This window comes from Hesperophylax consimilis, chromosome 14 (genome assembly GCF_061612785.1).
Source record: "Hesperophylax consimilis isolate HC1 chromosome 14, BYU_Hcon_1.0, whole genome shotgun sequence".
Taxonomy (NCBI): Eukaryota; Metazoa; Arthropoda; class Insecta; order Trichoptera; family Limnephilidae; genus Hesperophylax; species Hesperophylax consimilis.
The window spans coordinates 4,708,248-4,727,441 of record NC_142849.1 but is presented as its reverse complement, the minus strand read 5'-3'; the positions used below and the strand labels follow the sequence as shown (position 1 = coordinate 4,727,441).

Here is a 19,194-nt window from a genome sequence, read left to right as displayed (position 1 = left end):
TATATCGAAAAGTTTATTAGAAAACGGCCTTCAATCCCGTTTTTAACCGGATTACCAATAATTTGAAGAGATTCTTAATAAATGAGTAATACTCATTTTTCTACGTGTAACTACTGTTTTTTTTGATTTTCCAGAAAGTGTGATTTTCACACCTTTAATGTTTTTATCAATATTTTATGAAGCTCCTACTGTGAAAATATTAAACCTGTGGGTGGATAATTCATTGTGGCGTTTTGCATAAAGGCTCTATCGCTAAACGGAAGTGATATTGATTTTCGTCATGGTGATTTATGACCCGAATCCCCGTTATAGTGTTGGGACCGCTCCCCCCTCCACCCTCCCGCGCCGTACAGCCTTCATAACGAAAGCTTCCGATAATGAAATGTTTGCATTCACGGCGAAATAGGGAATTAGACTATTGTTGTGCATCTACTTAGGCAGATAATGGCTTAACCATTTAATAGGATTAACTTAAACGAGATATAGAAGAGGAGGGTGGAAGAGTAATTTGATATTCATATCTTTTAATAATTTGATTATTTGTTGTTTTTTTTGTTTGCTAATTTATCCAAATTTTGACTGCCTTTAAACGGTAATTTCTCCTAGTTGAACAGTTAAAACTTTTTACAAATAATGTAAATATGAATCTTGTGCTCAATAAATTAAAATTAATAAAATTTGCCGCTTCTTACTTGTGCGGAAAAGGCTTCTCTTTTATTATATCTTAAAATCTAAACACATATATCGTCTATTATCACATGAAATTATTTTTTTTACGTATGTTTCAAATTATGATCCACATTAGGCGAAAATCAAACTCAACCACATAATTAATTAACTAATTTACACATTTTTATTTATTAGGAAGTGTATTGTTAGGAATGTTGTATTGTTAGTTATCACTTAAAATATATTCATAATATAATAATTTTTCTTACACATACTTATTTTTTGATACACTGACTTCGTCATTCGTTCGTTAAAAGCCTGTGATCCCGTTTTAAACCTGATTACGAATAAATTGAGGTGATTCTTAATAAATCAGTTAGTTTTGTCTGTGTAATTACAAACGCATCACATAAAATTTAGTAGCAGTAGATACCTACATTGATTATATTAAATATCTAGGTTCGTAGTGCAGACCAATGTGATAAATCAAGCGCAATCCATCTGATCATTTAGGCTGAAAAATCAAAGCGATTTGTAGTTACAAACGCTGAAGGTCGAGCATTTAAATCGTTTTAAAAAACCACCCGATGCAAAACAATTAATTTGACGCCACCACGCAATAAATCTATGGTTTTCCCCACTGAAAGACTGCCAGCGAGTACGCAGTACAGCCACATGAAAAAAAAGTACACAACACACAGTAGATACAATACAGAAGAAATGAAATAAATTCTGACCGCGGTTCTTTTACATACTTTAAAACGTAACAAGTTTTTTATCGGAGAAAACCTACTGTTATAAATATTTCTAATTTATTAAAACTCTGGACAAATTATTCGTATTCCTTTTAAAAAACGGAACTGCAGGCCTATATCGAATGAATTAGCAGGTTTCCAAACAAACACGAAAAAAAACGTGCCGGTAAAACACGAATATGTTATCCGAACATTCGGATGCATTCTAAATGGACGAATGGATGATTTTACTAGGAAATAGATTGCAATTACGTTTTGAATAGTATTTTAATAAATCAGCAAAACCCTTTTTTCATTTCTGTTGTTATGTTTGTAGATATAAAAAAATAGTACCTACTCGAAAACCTTACTACCTAATATTATAATACTAGTAGTCCTGTGAACAGTATACCTAATTTTTTTCTTATTTAACAAATCATAACCAAAATTACCTCTGAAATCATAATATTTGTAAGGAAGGACTTAAATGCCAACTTACTTAATTTTATCCTATATATTAGGTGTAACATTGTTTTTCTTTAAAAGAAATTAATCATTTTGCCGGTTTGCAGCATTAAATTTACATAATAGCATTACAAACCGCAATAAATTTATCAGTAGGTAGGTATTTATTTTATTTTCTGATGAGAAAATTTGATGACAAAGTAATGAAAAAAGCCCTGTAAAACACCAACTCCATACTTGTACTACATAAGTACCTATATTCACTTACCTATTGCACATTGATAAAGGCACAAAGTAACCTGAATTCGGTGGACACTGTACACTGTAATGTTCATCGGTCTACGCTGAAAGTCCCGAGCTTTTTAGCCACTGTATCTATGGAAAGCTTCCGGTGTGATGTTCATGTCAAAAGCTCTCTGTTTCCGGTTGTATTTGTGGAAATGCTAGACAGGCTATGCCATAATCAATATGGCTGCGGTGCAACCATATATCCGCTCCACCCACCGGAACTCAGCGGGTATTATAGAATTGTGTTTTCGTGATGGAAATATGAATGTAATTTTGGAAGGTGGTACTAATATCTGATGCCCGAACAGCGGCGCCAATGGGGTTACCTATGCGAAGCATTACTGCCAGTGTCTGGAGATATCAATAACAGTCAAATAATTACCTTTTGATTGCATATAATTTGGGAAGCGGGTATGGGTACCGCCGCCCCGGGAACGATTTTCTGTGTAACCAGCACCCCTGCCATAGGTCACCTTAAGTGGTTTGGTAACTTGGCAGGGGTGCCCGGGTTCGTGGTGTAAGTTTGTCTAAGTCTTGGCGGTGGAAGCGTTTACCCTCCTACTGCGTGGTAGGTCGGATCGGGAAAGACAGAAGGAGGCCTTTTGACCTCTCCATCAGGACCCACTCTTGACCCATCGCCTTTCACCGCAATGTGAGGGATGGATTCATACGTCCGTCACGAGTAGTCACATTGACCCACAGATTCATATCCAACCCTGATACATTTTTTCTTTCTAGAACCTCCTCTCCTTCCTTTCCATAAGAAGAGTCCCCCAAAGGTGATATAGGCCTTGAGGGATTTTTTTCCTCAGTGTCTCCTGCGTGGAGATAATGTTAAATGCAAATAGCAGAATTCACAACTTTACGAGTGGATCGCGTTTTTTTGTTGTTATTAAACAGGTTGTAGAGGCAGTCTGTTCAAATAATAAATTCGATTTTCAAAATCCTTTTTCTTATGGTACCCTTAAACGTCAGGACAATCTTCACCTTGCAAGCTGCAGCGTTTTACAACTCTCAGAGCGGCACTCGTACCAGTCAAGTACCTAGATTACAAAGCCGAAAAGTGAAACGCCTTTCTGTGCTTTGTCTTGCATCACTTCCCCCCTGGATTATAAAATTCTAGATTAAAAAAACTGAAAGAATCCTGAAAAATAGATATATGCATTTTTCATTCATACCACTCCATATTTTTACCGCTTTATTTTGCTTCTCCATAGACTGAAATAGTTGCTCCTCGTAAAATGTTTCCTTTAAACAAATTGTGTTTTTAATTAATTAATCCATGATTTACGCAACAATAATAAAATGAACGGTAACTACATCATACGAAATTTTCAGGCGGTATTTTAATGGTTTGGCATGTCGGCAAATGGAATTCCGGTAAAATTGACATAGCCGCAAACAAAATAGGAATTTGCCACCCAAACCTATACATTATACAGTGTGCTGCATCCACTCTGCACTGGACGAGGAATAGTGCAATGCACAGAGAGGTGGTTGGAAAATTTATCTGCCTTCAAATTAAATATTTTCAGGCGCGATATGTCCGCTGCTGGGACGGCCTGTCGGCGAGGATATAAATTAATTTATCGCTAAATTCGAACTGGTTTATTTTTGCATTTATTTAATTTTATTTAACGGTTATTTGTGTAGGTACGATAACAGTTTCAAACGAAATTCTTCTGTAGTATGCACTAAGACAATGTATTTTAAGCCGGTACCTATAAATTTGCTAAATAACTTACGCGATAGGAAGATAAATTCTAATCAAATTCTTGTACTGATGTATTGCCTATCATAAATTTTGCTTTTCCTTTCCTAAAAACGTTCATTAAAGAACATACCTACATTATCAAAATAAATACCAGGGTTAAACAATAGCATATCCAATAACAAAATATGTTCCCAATTATATCCTCCGTGTGTGAACCGCATCTAATTTCTCTAATAAACGGTGTTAATCTCAAATGACCTGTACATTATCTGCCTGGACATAATTTAAATTATTTAATTAAATTAATGTGTGTACATTTTGGTCAATCCACAAATTTGGTGCAATACCGGCCTCATACGGAAAAACTTACCGATAGAAAAGACTCTCATAAAAATTGTTTGTATTCCAGTTAAAAACAGGTTTGCAGGCCTTTAACAAAGGAATTAAAAGGTTTATAAATAAACTATCAGTAAAACACGAATGTTTTAGACAATTTCAGGATATTAGTTCATAAAAATTCGAATATTTTCGTATTTCTAAATCTCTCTTCAGTTTCAGTACCGACAAAAAACACAACATATTTTAGTAATGGTAAACATGTGACCGTCAATACATTTTTCAAATTTTGTTATATAAATACATTTTTTTTCGAAAAGCTAATTTCAATGCAAAATGTAGAAACACGAGAACTAAATACTGCGCATAACTTTCATAACAGACAATAGGTATCTTTTTACGTAAGTAAATTAACATTGTACTTATATAAATGCATATTTAACAGTTTATGGAATGCATTGAATTCGTCTACATTCAAAATTTGCAACTGAAATATTCCAAATTCTATTTTCAAACATCGAACATTCTGCAGCGATATCAAAAGCCTATAAATCTATTCAACCCCCGCAGAGAGGGACGGCTGCGGAACCTGCCCAACCAGCGGCAGGAGAGGGAGGGAGATAGCGCGTGACGTCACCGGGGATTTCCTGAATTTCATTTTTGAATTTGAAAATGTGTTTACGATGGGAATCATATTTTAATGGTATTTGAATTTTATCATTGTTTTTACTACTTGCTTGCAGAATTTATTTCTACTTTTCAACATTAAAATTGTGCCAATAATAATATTTATTTTAATAATATAATAGAATGGGTCAATACATATTTATTAATTTTATCCAAAATTCGAACTACTGGTAGCATGTTTCACTAAAAACTAGCAAACGGTGAACTCTGGTGTAAGGATTTTTTTCCATACAATTTGTATTTGAAACTGTTTTTAGATCACAGTTATTTCAATATTGAGCCTTAGAGCTTCGAAAAATCCATTTTAATGTCAATATAAAACAAGATATTTTCCATCTAAAAAAATCCGGAAAAATAGTTATATCCATGGGCAGAAAAGTAAGTAGTAGTAGATGTTGTAGACAATGGTAATACTTATTACCATTGTCTATCAAAAATTTACCATACAATTTCTGAATAAATACAGAATAATATGATTTATGATGTACATTATTTCTTCCTAGCTGTATAAGTGTATAGTACTGTAGGTATAGGTCAGTTAATCAATACACCCTAGAAATTTAAGGTCCCGTTTAACGGGTACTCATCGCGCATTCTCTTAAAAACACGGTGTTTAAAATTTCTTCCGCCCTACAAACTTAAATTACTTGCGGCTCAGACGATTCATCACCTTCCTCCCCCGCCCCCGCTCTAGCCCCAAACAATCGCTGCCCTCCCACCCCCCTTTATAGTCCTCCCCGCACGGGGTAATGCTACATGATGAAAACAATACATCAATGGCGGGACGAAAATAGACTATCGAACCGCAGTAATCGAAGTTGGAATATATATTTTTTTTTAATTTTTTCGTTTAGTTTATGAAAAGTTTTAAAAGTAATGTGTAATTTTAGTATTTTCAAAAGATATAAAAACCTACATGAATAATATTTTCTTATTTCTCCTCCTACGAGATGCTGAGGCGAACTAGAATTTGGGTAAATGATTTTCAGCGACTTATATACTTCAACTTCAAGGTAGGGTATTCTCGATGACGATGTTTATTGTTTAATATTAGTCAGATATTTTTCTGATAATTCATCAAGCCAAGATTTGCTGGACTTAATGTATTTATTCTTTGAATTAATTTGTTTAATACAAGATGTATGGTTGTTGTATTACAAAATAGAGCTTTTTTGTCCAAAGGCAGTATTACAATTGAGTTGATTTAACTTGCCTATTTGATAAATTATAATCAGTCTTGTCGCTGTTTTTTTTCTAGATATGGAAGAACAAAAACTTCCCAGGAAGTTTCGATTCTTCTCGGTCTCATTATCCGATTTGTCATTCCAATTACTTGTAGTTACTCTCTCAGAATCGCCCTTTTAAAAAACAACCATTCAGAATCGAAAAGTTGCTTGAAATGTTTACCGTGTGACCAAATCTGTTAATCTATTTATCTAAATTATATCTCGTAAAACTATTAGGGTTTTAGGCTGTTTGAATTATTTTGGCTCTTCTTAGCCATGTGTGTCCTTTAGCAGTTAACTTCGTCCTGGTACCATAGTTATTTATATGCTAGAAAAATGAAAAATGGTATGACAATGGGAAATTATAACAGAGGTTGTGTTGTAACGTTTACAAAAATTCTGTAGTTTTACCAAGATTACAAATAAATGGGTTTTTTGAAAATATTTTGTTAGCTGACCACTGATGCTACATTCTAAATTTTAATGGGGTGTAAAAGAGGAGGTAGAGGGAAGGAATTCAGGATACAGAGTACGGACAGAGTACCTACGTCTATTCTGTTCAGTTTCAGTACACAATGTCGGTACGCCCCTGGTACGCGCTTTGAAATTATTTAACGGCCCGTACGCACAGTGGTGGCGGGTGGTGTGAACGGAATTTAAATCCTGGGGGGTATGTAAAACAATCTGCGATGCGCCCCTCGCCGGAAGCAGACCCTCCCCTTTACCACCCACCACCCCTCCACCCCACCCCCTGTATTGAATGTACTAACCACTGCCATTATCAAAAGTTACGCGAGTGCTTTCACATTGTATTTTTATGGCATTTCTGTTGAACATAACTTTTATTATATTTAATTTTAAAACTTGTGATTTATTACTATTTATTCAAAGAGAATGGTTTTCTATGAACAAAATCAGCGAAAAATACTATTTATAATTATTACATGGATTATTTTTATTCGTTTTTCTTGTCTTCATTGAAAAATGTAGTAGTCTTTAATTGATGTAATGCCTATAAATGAATTAAACTAATATAGTAAATCGAATGATTGAAATCACATGACTCGAAAATACCAAACTTAATCAATACTTTAAACAAATATGCTGATTTGCTTTCTGTAATGTTGTTGATATTGTTAATTATCTTCTTAATATAAATATTTTTGTCCGTCAAAAATAACGACTTAGGTACTTTACTATCGTAAGATGAATATATAGCAGGACACACATCTATTATTTAAGAGAGTTATTCAGCCGAGGGACGCAACTCGAACTGAGCTGCCGAGGGATCGGCTAGCATCAGCTGTACTCCTAATATTCGGGTACAGCCGACATGTTATCTCTGTCATGTGGCGTAAGTACCGACACCTATGGAAATATCTCCGTGTCACCTGTTTCTGTACTTCATTTTATTTAACTTAATTTCAATTTCAATTTCAATTTGTAATATTTAGGTATATATTTTTTTTGTAATATCTGCATTAACTGTACAGCGCCCCTGAGGTGATATTTCGCAAAAGCGGCGCTATAAAAATCATCCAATAAATAAATAAATAAATAAAAAATCTAAAAACTGAAAAACAATAACTTATATATACACACTCTACCGTCGTCTATTGGGCGCTATTGAAACTTCAAGCAATAATCAACACTACAAGATCTCTGAATTTTAAATTAAACAAATTAAACTTAAAATATTTCGGTAGTTACGATTGGCAAATAGCATTTTTTTCTTACCGGGTATTTCATTTAACATCAGTGACGGACATTGCTCTAACTATGGCGAAAGGTAGGCTGTGTATATTATTTTTTCAAGTTTGTGGAAGAATTTTGCATTGAATATGACCATTACATTATCATCTTCCACTGTTTGTTGTGGATATTTAACTAAACCATATATGTAACTACATATGTATTATTGTTTCCTATAGTGTAATATTGTTATTTTGGAAGGTTTTTCTTGGAGTAGGCACAGATTTTCAGCCTTTATAGATTGCACGCCATTGCTTTACAACACCACAGTGACAGAAAAGGTTTCGAAAAAAATATTTATCCTTTCGGTTTCAACTTCGTCAAAAACTACATGATCAATTCTGAATTCATCAATATGTACAAATCTTATAACTTTTGTAATTTTGACAGTTGACCAGAATTTCTCAAACCACCCCCATTCCGGGCCGCATGTTTGGGAGCGCCGGTCGCAAGTTCCACAGCCCACGGGCGCGCACCAATTACAGAGGTGTTCGCAGATTAATGCGCCAATAAATCAGTTTGCCGGGCGATATAACAATTAGTCGCTATCACTGCAATGTTAATTAAACGCGCATAAAGGTTGGCTGTACGCCGTACATACCGCCTTGGTTTGCTGATCGAGGGTAGAGATGGCATTGAGGATACGTGGAGAGCCAAATTGATAGTAAATAAATGTGTAAAATGAATATCGTAAAAAACAAAGTTTTTTTAAAAAACTTTTATTCATCTTTTCTCAACTATCGATCTAATAGCGTCCTCTTTTGGGTCAGCTAAAAGACAATTTCAAAAGTGATTTTTTTTTGGTGTGATTGGAGATTGAACCTTCCTTCGTTAATTACTTTAAATAACATAATTTTTTTATTTTGGTTTCACTGGCGATTTAACCTCCCTCTCCATAAACTGGAGTCAACTGCACTAACACCTGAGCTGAATCCCGATTGGATTGGACCGACATTTATTTCGTATATTAACTGCTGTAATGTCATCCAATTTCATAGAAATTCGTATAGGTATGTCCGTGTGTTTATGTGTGTTTGCGACTATTGATTAGACGATAGAATGCATTGTCATTGACAATGATTCTATCTGTCAATTTTAAGCTCGATGGGAGGCTGACTGCCTTCAGCTTCACAACAAACCCTAATTAGGGGTGCTTGTTGGGAGCAGTTGGGACTCTCGTACGGTATTCACATTTTTTTTTATTTCCAATTGTTTAAATAAAACTAGAAACTTTGTTTGAATAAATATATATTTATTTTTCAGTAAATGTCTACCGTTTATGAAAAAATAAATATATAGTGGTGTGAACAAATTTATTTATAATAAATTAATACAAATTAAAAGCTATTTTAAAAATTATTTATTTTATTTTAAACTTATCCGATGGCCGACTATGACCAACATTGAACAACCTTAGTGATCGCTTTTCAGGTATTTTAGTCAAGACGCATGACCTATCACGCCTTCACAATAATCCATTTTGGTTATACATCTAATCAACGAGCAAATTGAATTAATGAGATAGAGTTGGCTCGACACCTCACGCCGCTCCACTGGTTCCTGGCCCGCGTACAATTTGTAGTATTCCTTCTGACAGGCGCACAATGCCCGTCAGATCTGGTCCACTCGGATGCTGCATGACGCAGAGGATTACAAAGGGATTCCACGGAGATGTATTCAAGCCTGATCATTGGCTTCTCTATTCTCTTTGTCGGCGGCTCTCAATTTTTTTACTTTGCAGGCCTTCTCTTGATTTACAACGAATGAACAAACAATATGTTATAATCATGCTCAACAACTTCAACAACCAAATTTTGGTCTACTGACTAACGTTGTATTAAAGAAAATTTTATATACAATATATTAATTTCCATATCACTTCGCAGACCACGGAGATTTGCGAACCCTAGTTTGGAAACCGTTCCTCTTTATCTGTGGTATTACAATATGACTGGGCATTTTCGAAACAACGTGAAAACTACAGGTGTTAATTTTTTATACTATTTTTTGTAAAAGAGACAAAAACAACGAAAAGATATAATTTTTTAAACATTGACATTTCAATGCAATTAATTAATTAACCGTAAAAAAAACGCTCTAAAGAACTTTAAATTTAAAAATGAGTAGACAGGTACCTTACTGACCCACATACCTACACTACAAGGACAAAACCTCAAATCAGCTAAACATTAAGCAAAATAAAAATATATGCAAGTGTAATGTTAAAAACCCTCGTGCCTTTTTTAATATTCTGATAACATTTATCAGAACATTCTTATATACGAAGATACTTCGTGATCCAGAATTTAAAATTTATTCATGTTTAGATTGTCAACCACGTCATTATAACATTTATCAGAACATTCTTATATACGAAGATACTTCGTGATCCAGAATTTAAAATTTATTCATGTTTAGATTGTCAACCACGTCAACATTTGGAATAATATTTCATTTTAGCTTAAAATTTAAAATTGATTTTTAGAGACGTAAAATAAAAAAACGTTCTGTTTTTTTTTTCCTGCTATTTATAAAATGTATGTAAAATTTATAAACAGCAGTGTATTAAAAACAAAGCAGACAGCCCCGTGAATCAGAGTAGAAAGTACGTGCATATATATCTCGCGGAGGGTTGAGAGTAGAGAGTAGAGAGCAGAGGGTAGGAAATGTAAAAATGCGCCCATGTAAGCTCTCCAGATTAAATTAAAAGTTTGCTCCCTGTGGTGACAGCGGACTGCTATTTTATACATTAAAACGTACTCAGCAATATTATTCAGCTAGAATTATATATAAACAACGTACTGCTATTTAGCAAAGGCACCCTAACAATGGTTAGTGAATTTAAAAAGTCAAAATTTCTTTAATAATTACCCATTTTCGAAAACTTTTATCTTTAAGGGCCTCTTAGGTGATGTTTATTTCATATTCGATCGTGTGGTGAACATATCATATCCAGAGTTCTGTATTTTTAAAATTGTTAATTGAATTATAGACAGCCCTGATTTATAGAGCCTAATCACTTTCCATACCAATTACAACTACCAATCTAAAATTCTTTTTTTTCGAGACTATATCAGGACTAGTCATTTAACATGTGGATTCATTCCCAGAAATTTTAGATGTGTTCGACAGACACAAGAAGGCTAAATAACGTACCTCAATAATAAGAATAATTAAGGTTAGCATAGTACTATTCTTCTGCATGGTTTCTATTTAAAATTTTAAGGCGATGCACTACGTCGTGTAATATTTTAAATTGAGCCGCTATCAATAACAACCCTTACGTAGATGGCGATAAGGTTTAAATTCCCGCTGAACACCATCCGCCTGTTTTGATTTATGCAAGAAAAAAACATGGCCAAAAAGTGCGTTTTATTTTATTTTGTGGATGTTCAGGCATAAATATTTAATTTTTTTCCGATCATTTTATAAATAACTTAATTTACCACATTATACAATAAAATCATAGCCGAAAATGAGTTCGTAAGTAGGAGATTTTGAACTTTAAAGCAGTTTTCATAGGCCTATACATTATTTTTTTCTGGGCTTATAAAAAGACTTATATAAAAAATACTCGATTATTTCAAAGGTCAAGATGTATTCTACTCGCAGTATTTAATTAAAGCATCTGAAACATTTCTAGGCGACCAAATTTTCAAACCAAAAACACATGATTTTGAATTACTACGTATGGCATCGCCTTAACAGGAAATTTTACTTCATGATTACTGTTCCACTAAATTATTCTGTAATCACATGTTCGTGAAAGAACGTACGGGCGTATAATGTTTACAAATAGTTATATTGCTTATTATTATAATAGCCTTTCTTCTGGCATATGGAAATTTTAACGAGATCGAGAATCACATAATTTCGCAACCTACATCTCTCGTCCATTTTACCCGAGAATAGGTAAATTAACTGCTTAAACGTATTTTATTGCTTTGATTACATTAGCTGATAATGTTTTTATGATATAAAATAATTTAATGATGTGCACCTGTCACACAAGTTGAGATATTAGCCGACAGAAATAATTTTTTTAATATTTAATCATATTTCAGCATCAATGACTAACTTCTTATTAGATTCTAACAAGACTTAGCATAAATCACTTCAACAAATACCTCCAAAAAACTGATTTATTTCTATCAGTAGCGCAGTTTTATACCTCACATTATTTTTTCCGCATGGCTGGGACTCGACTGGGAGTTAGTACGACAAAGTAAATAATTATTATTGTGTGTTCCCGCGTTCTAATTTTGAAATTGAGTAATGTGCATCGCGGCCGCCAGAGCGCGGCGGTCTTTGCGTCAAGAACAAAAAGAAAAAAATAGCAACAAAAAAATAATGGATATAAATTTTCGTCGTCGTTCATTTGTTAAATCCGAAAACGCGGGAACGTAATATTCACTGAAACGATAGAAACGTGTTGTGGGCGTTATCGTGTGCCCTAATAATACTCAAATTTCGTTATGTAGGTAGGTACTAGTGGCACATTGGAGTACAAGGAAAGAATTCAAATGCTGAAATTCCTCCTATTTTTTATTTACATAACCGCACGATATTCCCTCAACGGAGTTTATGGCATCCCCGATCGGTGTATTTTGTAAAGCTAAGGATTTGGTCACCAAACACAACTACAGCCACTTTAAACATTGTTTCGTTTCTGAATGGTGGTCTTTCACCAAGGCGATGATAATAGCCGTACAATAAAATATTTAAAATATCGAAATTCTCCCATTAGCAATAATTTCACTGGTATGAGCCCTAAATGTTGAAAGCAATTGTATAAATTAGTGACATGTTTTTTTTCAAATTGGTTTAGATCACACTTCTAGGAATTATTTGTTCAGTGATAATATTAATATGAAAGCACACGACAAGAAGGCTACTGAACTATGACGGGTTTATTACAATTTCTACATTGGCTGCACGATTTTATAACTAATCTGGTATCAAATTACCTAAGGCAATAAACATTATTTGTGCATATTGGCTTTTCTGTTTACTGAGATTTATTGTGGGTGCTGCAACATAGTCATAATTAAAACAGAAGTTGTTTCGTGGCTTTCTTAAGATTATTTAGGTATGTTACATGTTCATTTGCGAAAAAATAATACCAGAAGACAGACATTTCTCTCAACATCTCCATCCTTTATCTAACCCATCATTTTTCATATATTTTCCTCTATTTTTCTTCACGTGTAGTAAATAAAGTCCTTCATAATAAGTGAAAACAAATTGGGGTTGTAAAATTATCCTAAAATTTTTCAGTTTTAAATTTTATTAAACAGCTGCGAAGTAGAATTATAGTAGGTACTTACGTGGCTAGAGGAAAGTGATTGTAAGTTAAACATTAGTTCACTTTATATTTAAAAGAACTACACAAATCGTTCTTCCTAAAAATACATAGTTACGAGTATTAAATAGAACCCTCTATATTATACTAAAGAAAACAACTCAAAAACCGAGTAGTTCATGGTAATTTCAAAACTTTTGAGTAGGGAAATTATTTGTAATATGTTTTTTAGTTTTACATCTACTAAAGATATCTTTTTTTTTTTTAAATTTTGATCTTAATTCTCAAAAACATATTCTAAATGATTTCAAACACAGATTTCAATGATTTTCCAGGGTTTTTAAGTGGGTTATTTTGAAAATAAATTAAAGATGCATATATAGCATATATTATTTCATCAAAAACAAGATGGTTTGATTTATTTTTGTATACCTCAGCAATGGCGGTGCATCTTGCTCTCATTAACTGTAGCTAATGAAGCGTGGACCTTTGACACAGACGTCGCCTTAATGCAGAGGGGCCGGGTCTCTGGAACCCGATAATATGTAACAAATGCATGTATTAGTTAAATGATGGTGTGCATTTCAAATTTACCTCATTTGTAGAAATGCAGAATGTGGATTATTCAAACATTGAATGTGCGTAAATATAAAATTATTAATATTTATTTTCAGTAAGCCGACAATTATTTACGCCCTTGTGGCTTTTACATATTATAAGTATGCATTATATTAGTGTATTATAGAAGTATCTATAAAGTATAAAAAATAAGAGAGAGAGAAAAAAATGAATATAATACAATAAATAATATATTAAAAGCAATAAATCATCAATATTAAAATAAAAAAAGTTAGGTTAAACGTTGAAATTAATGTATTTAAATTGATTAATTTAAATTATCACAAATTTTAGTTATCTTAAAGCTTGCAGTGATTTTCAAATAATATTAGTTACTTCAATACTTAAATAAATAGAAATGTTTACTTAGTGAATCGTTCCTATGGCTAGCTCTGTCATGAAACAAACTGCTGATTTACACGATCAAATTAATGCAGCTTTACAAACATGGGTTAGTTCGGCTGACGAAAGTGCTACTGTATCTACATATAATACCTACCATTATGCATTTATGGGAATGATATTACTTTACTAGCGAATTCAAGGAAACGATGACAGATTTTCTTCAGCGAAATCACTGTCGGTGAAAACGTCCGTTCAAAGTTGCGATGACACATATTTCAGTCTTCACTGTCTCCAGTCTCTCACGCTTCATCAACTGTCATTTCTGGGGAAAATCTTAAGCAAAAATGATGGACCACGTGCTACTAATTGCACAAACAAGGACTACTGTTATCTCTTTTAGCCATGGGGTGTCCTAACGGAGAAGAAAAGGACCGTATCTCGTCCTCGGAAATGGTACAGGTCAGGTTTTACGTATAATGGTCGGTAATGTGTGTGTTCTCCTTCAAACTGTATGACATGAGTTTTGAAGACTTCAAACTGTATCAAGTGTTAGTACACAAATGTCACTCATTCTGGTGACTTCTGTATTGTTCTTTTTTATCACTGACGCTCTCTTCGACCATGAGAGCCGTGATAATGTCATATTGCTTTAGTTTATCTGTAAACGTTCGACTGTTATTATGTGTATGTCGGTGGTTTTTAATGTGGTTCCATGCTCTTTTGTAATTATTTTACTAGTGACTAATTAGTTTATTTCCGTTGTTTCAGGAATTACAACACAACCATCTCGGTGAAGCTCTGCTAGTGACCAGTGTCAACAAGTGATTTATAAATAATAGTGGTAAGAATTGAAGTGTCAGTGGGATTGTGATCTAGTTAATTGGAGGTTTTAAAGCCAGTGTTCCGATAAGATTCAACCAAGAAGTGCCGGTCAGATTCTAGTCGTGGCACGTCGATGCCACTGGTTGGAGCGGGGTTCTGAATAAAGTGCTCGTGAGTGTAGCCCATCATGAGTGCGAACAATTGCGACAGTATGTCATCGTACTTCGCCAACTCGTACATGCCGGACATGCGGCACGAGCACCCGCAGCAGTACAGCGGGGGGGTGGCGCAAGGGGGCGCGGAGCTGCCCGAGGGGGGCTGCGACCCCTCGGCGCTGCGCCCCGCCGCTCCGCACCACTACGGGCCCCCCAGCCAGCCAGGGCAACTGCCCTACCCCAGATTCCCCCCCTACGATCGGATGGATATAAGAAACGCGCCCTACTACAACCAGATGGATCAGAACGGAGGGTACCGCCCGGATAGTCCTAGTCAAATGCATATGGGGCAGAAACCTGACGCTTATGGTCCTCCAAATGGGCATCAGGCTCCTGTGGTGTACGCGAGTTGCAAGCTGCAAGCAGCGGCTGTGGGGCATGGCGGCGTGTTGTCCGGGAGTCCCCCGCTAGACCAGAGCCAGCAGGCCTCCATGGGCAACCAGCACATGCAACACCACCAGGGGCACCACGGGCATCCGGGGCAACACATGGTGCCGCAGCAGATGCACCACCAGCAGCACCAGCAGCACATGATGTATGCGGGTGGCGTGGAGGAGTTGCCCCCGCAGCAGACCCAGATGCCCCTCCACCAGCAGCCCCCGCACCAGCAGCCCCCCCAACTTCACCAGCAGCAGCCGCCCCCCTCCGCCGCCGCCTCCCTCCCCAGCCCTCTCTACCCTTGGATGAGGAGTCAATTCGGTAAGATTTCAAATTACCTGTATAGATAGATTCATCATTACACAGCATTACACATCATTATTCATTTTCGTCTTTTTCCCTTGTCTTGTGTCTGTCCATTGCAGACCCAGCCTATGAGAGAAGCTTGTCTTCTCTGTAGAATTAGTCCTCACAACACAGGTTAACTCTTAGCGTGGGAGATACTAATAAACAATCTTTTTTTGATGTCAGACCGCACAAAAGTCCCAACTGCTCCCAACCGTCTGGAGCCAATGAGGACCATGGCATCCCCGATCGTGGAATGTTGTGTGGCTGAAGGTAGTGAGAAGGAGATGGATATGGGGAAGATGAAAGTGGGAATGTACCTGGCTATTCAGATCCGGTCACTAAACACGGCCAAAGCCATTTCAAGCAACGTTTTAATTCTGAATTGTGGCCCTACACCAGAGCGATACTGAGTTTGTCGTCCACTCTGGATCGTGTCCCAAATATATGTACTTTGTATTATTTTAAATGAGTAAATTACGAAAGAACACAAATTAATCAAATAAAATTTACTTGCGCATGCCTGAATTTGAACCCGCGAACTCCGGCTTGCTGTCGAGAGACTTACTCCTCGACCACGGAGGCTGACTAATCTAATCTACTTCGTATAATAATAAACCTACCTATCTATTAGATAAAGAAGAAAACCAAAAGTACCTTCCATACAAATTTGAATGGCAATAAATTTTTCATTTAGCCCATTAGCACAACGCTCTGTCTCTTCTACACTCGCCTGACATCGTAGATCACCATTCTATTTGAATTTTGCAAATACAATTTCGAATTGGAAATTTAAGACCCGATTGCACAAATGTTTAGATCACAAAAAACGTCCACAAGGCATTTCTTGGGTTCTTCTTTTTTCTATGAAAACAATCCTTTAGGTTTCCGAACACAATCAATGTGAGATATAATTATTAATAAGATAATAAGCTCTCACGGTTCTGTCACTGATAGTTTCGTTGTAATTTCTCTTCCTGAAAAGGGAAAAGGTTACCTCCCATAAAATCATAGATTCTTACCAAGAAAAAAAGCTCGTAAAAATCTCACCTATATATTTAAATTCCATATTACTCAATACCGATTTTCTATTCTCAAATTGTAAGGATTCGTTGGCATTGATTAAAATACACAGCAGAAAACGCAGACGGAATTTATAATATATACCTACCTAATTAAATAGGCACATTGAATAGAGCAAGCGTAGAACTGAATAGAAATAATTAGCATGCGGTCAGTATATTTTTTTCAATTGGCTCTAAAATGCGGAAGTTGTCTCGAGAGCTTTTGTTGCTCGGACATGAAGTGGATTTATGCGAGCTTCAACGACGTGAAAAGGTCGGGAGCTGACGGGCATTATGCAAAACTCAGGTGGCTGGCGGGGGATCAACGTAGCAGGACTAGGTACCCGCCTGCCACCTGGGTAATGGGTACCTGTGTAGGTCCACAGTTCCATTGTCTCTCTAGAGATATTTATGGCCGCATTAGCTGATAATGACATCGCACTAAAAATCTAGGAAATCTTTTAAAAATTACGAACTACATTTGTTTATGTTGCTTAAATATTTAAGATCAGACAATTTTTCCTGAGCTTCTATTCCATCGTAATATTTTTATAATTTTTAAAATTATTGACAGTATCGTATATGAATCACTGTATGATTAAATTTCTCGAATTGAATCGGTAAACGGCTTTAAAATTAAAGTTAAAAACGTATTTTAAAATAAATTTAATGATGAAGTAGTGAAATAGGTATTTGATGTATTATTTTTTACTTTAAAAACATTTACTTATATTATTTATATTGGAACATATTATAAATATGTATTATCTACATGTAAAAAGTTGCTTAAACTGTTAAAATATACTGTATAATATGATTGACAAGCGCTCAACAATGTCACTCAAATATTTTTATAAACTAATTTATTGAAATAATTTATTAATTTGTTGAATGTAACGCAAAAAGGCATAGACATCAAAAAATCATTTTTAATTATAATATTTTTGTCATCTGTCATCGGCATTTGGCATCGCCATTTCCAAAACACTCTGTTCTTCATAACGACATTTTTTGCCGGTCACTTTTACGAAATATGACAACGTTTCGTTACAATTCATGATTTACGACAGTATTCACTTAGCGATGGTTCTAAAGCACAGCTCTGCTCAAATTTCTTGAAAATATTTGTGCAATTTAGAATTCGCACGCACAAATTCATTGTCCGAATTTTCAATGTCACCGTTTTATTCTAGTCTATTTTAAGGACAATGTGAACATCCCTCAGTGGTGAAAGTTACTTGTAATTTATGCAAAAACTATGTACCGCAGATGCTGTTAATTGTTTGACAGACAAAAGATACACCTTCTGTTTTGGGTTTTCTTGCCTATCTACTTCTGAATAGGGACAAATTTTATGACTTGCTCTTACCCTCGAAATGCTTTTGTTTTTATTGTAAATTTTATTTCTACCAAAACGTTTTTATTATCAAAGATATTCGAAAGTTATTTCTCAGTTTCTATTTCGAGCTTTCACTTTTACTCTAGTAGTGCATAAACTTTCGTTAGATGAGGTGTTAGTGATACGTTAAGTTTGTCAAATCTGTGATTGCAAAAATTATTAGAAAATTCTCATCACAATCCAAATTACGAACTACCTACATAAAAGTGAATTAAATGTTTAAACATGACGCATACTCAATTGAGGTTGGTACATATTTGAAAGCTGTATATACTATAATATAGGTTAACATTCAATGTGCTTAAAGTTCAAAGGAAGAAATTTTAAGTTTTTTTTTCAAAATGTTTCTGGCTTTACCTTTCAGGGGTGTTCTAGCCAATCATTTTGAATAATGGAGAGAGGGAAGATGAATTTAAATGTTAGTTTTGTTTAAATTAACAAATTTAAAAAGGATATAGAAGATTGGACGCGAATTTAAACTTAGAAGGGATCAGATTTTGGATGTTAAGGCATGATAGAAGAAACGATATTTGTTTAGGGAGGGACAACCAAAAAATATGTGATCTAAAGTTTCCACTTCTAGACCACAGCAGGTACAATCAAGGTTTTGACTGCGGCATATGTGATGTGTAAAAGTGCATTAAAATTACATGACGCCTGTTTTTGGTAAGTTGATACATATTTAAAAGCTTTAGGTGTTAGGTAAGTTAACATGAAATGTGCTTACAGTTCAAGGGAATAAACTTAGGTTACGTCTTATTATGACGTACTTGTTATTTAATTGTTTAAGTTCAAGTAACCACTTGTAGCAAGTTTGTTCCCGCGCGGTGTGATG

General features: G+C 35.0%; 1 protein-coding gene across 7 annotated transcripts in view; it reads left to right on the top strand.

Moving 5' to 3' along the window:
• LOC149417817 (homeotic protein antennapedia-like) overlaps positions 1-19,194 on the top strand; it is a 434,064-nt gene that overhangs the window by 375,813 nt on the left and 39,057 nt on the right. For all 7 annotated transcript variants that reach the window (XM_089639460.1, XM_089639456.1, XM_089639454.1 and 4 more), the window contains one exon: positions 14,905-15,872. In XM_089639460.1, the coding sequence (XP_089495586.1) occupies positions 15,146-15,872 (727 nt within the window). In that variant the 5' untranslated portion in view covers positions 14,905-15,145. The remainder of the gene's footprint in view (positions 1-14,904; positions 15,873-19,194) is intronic.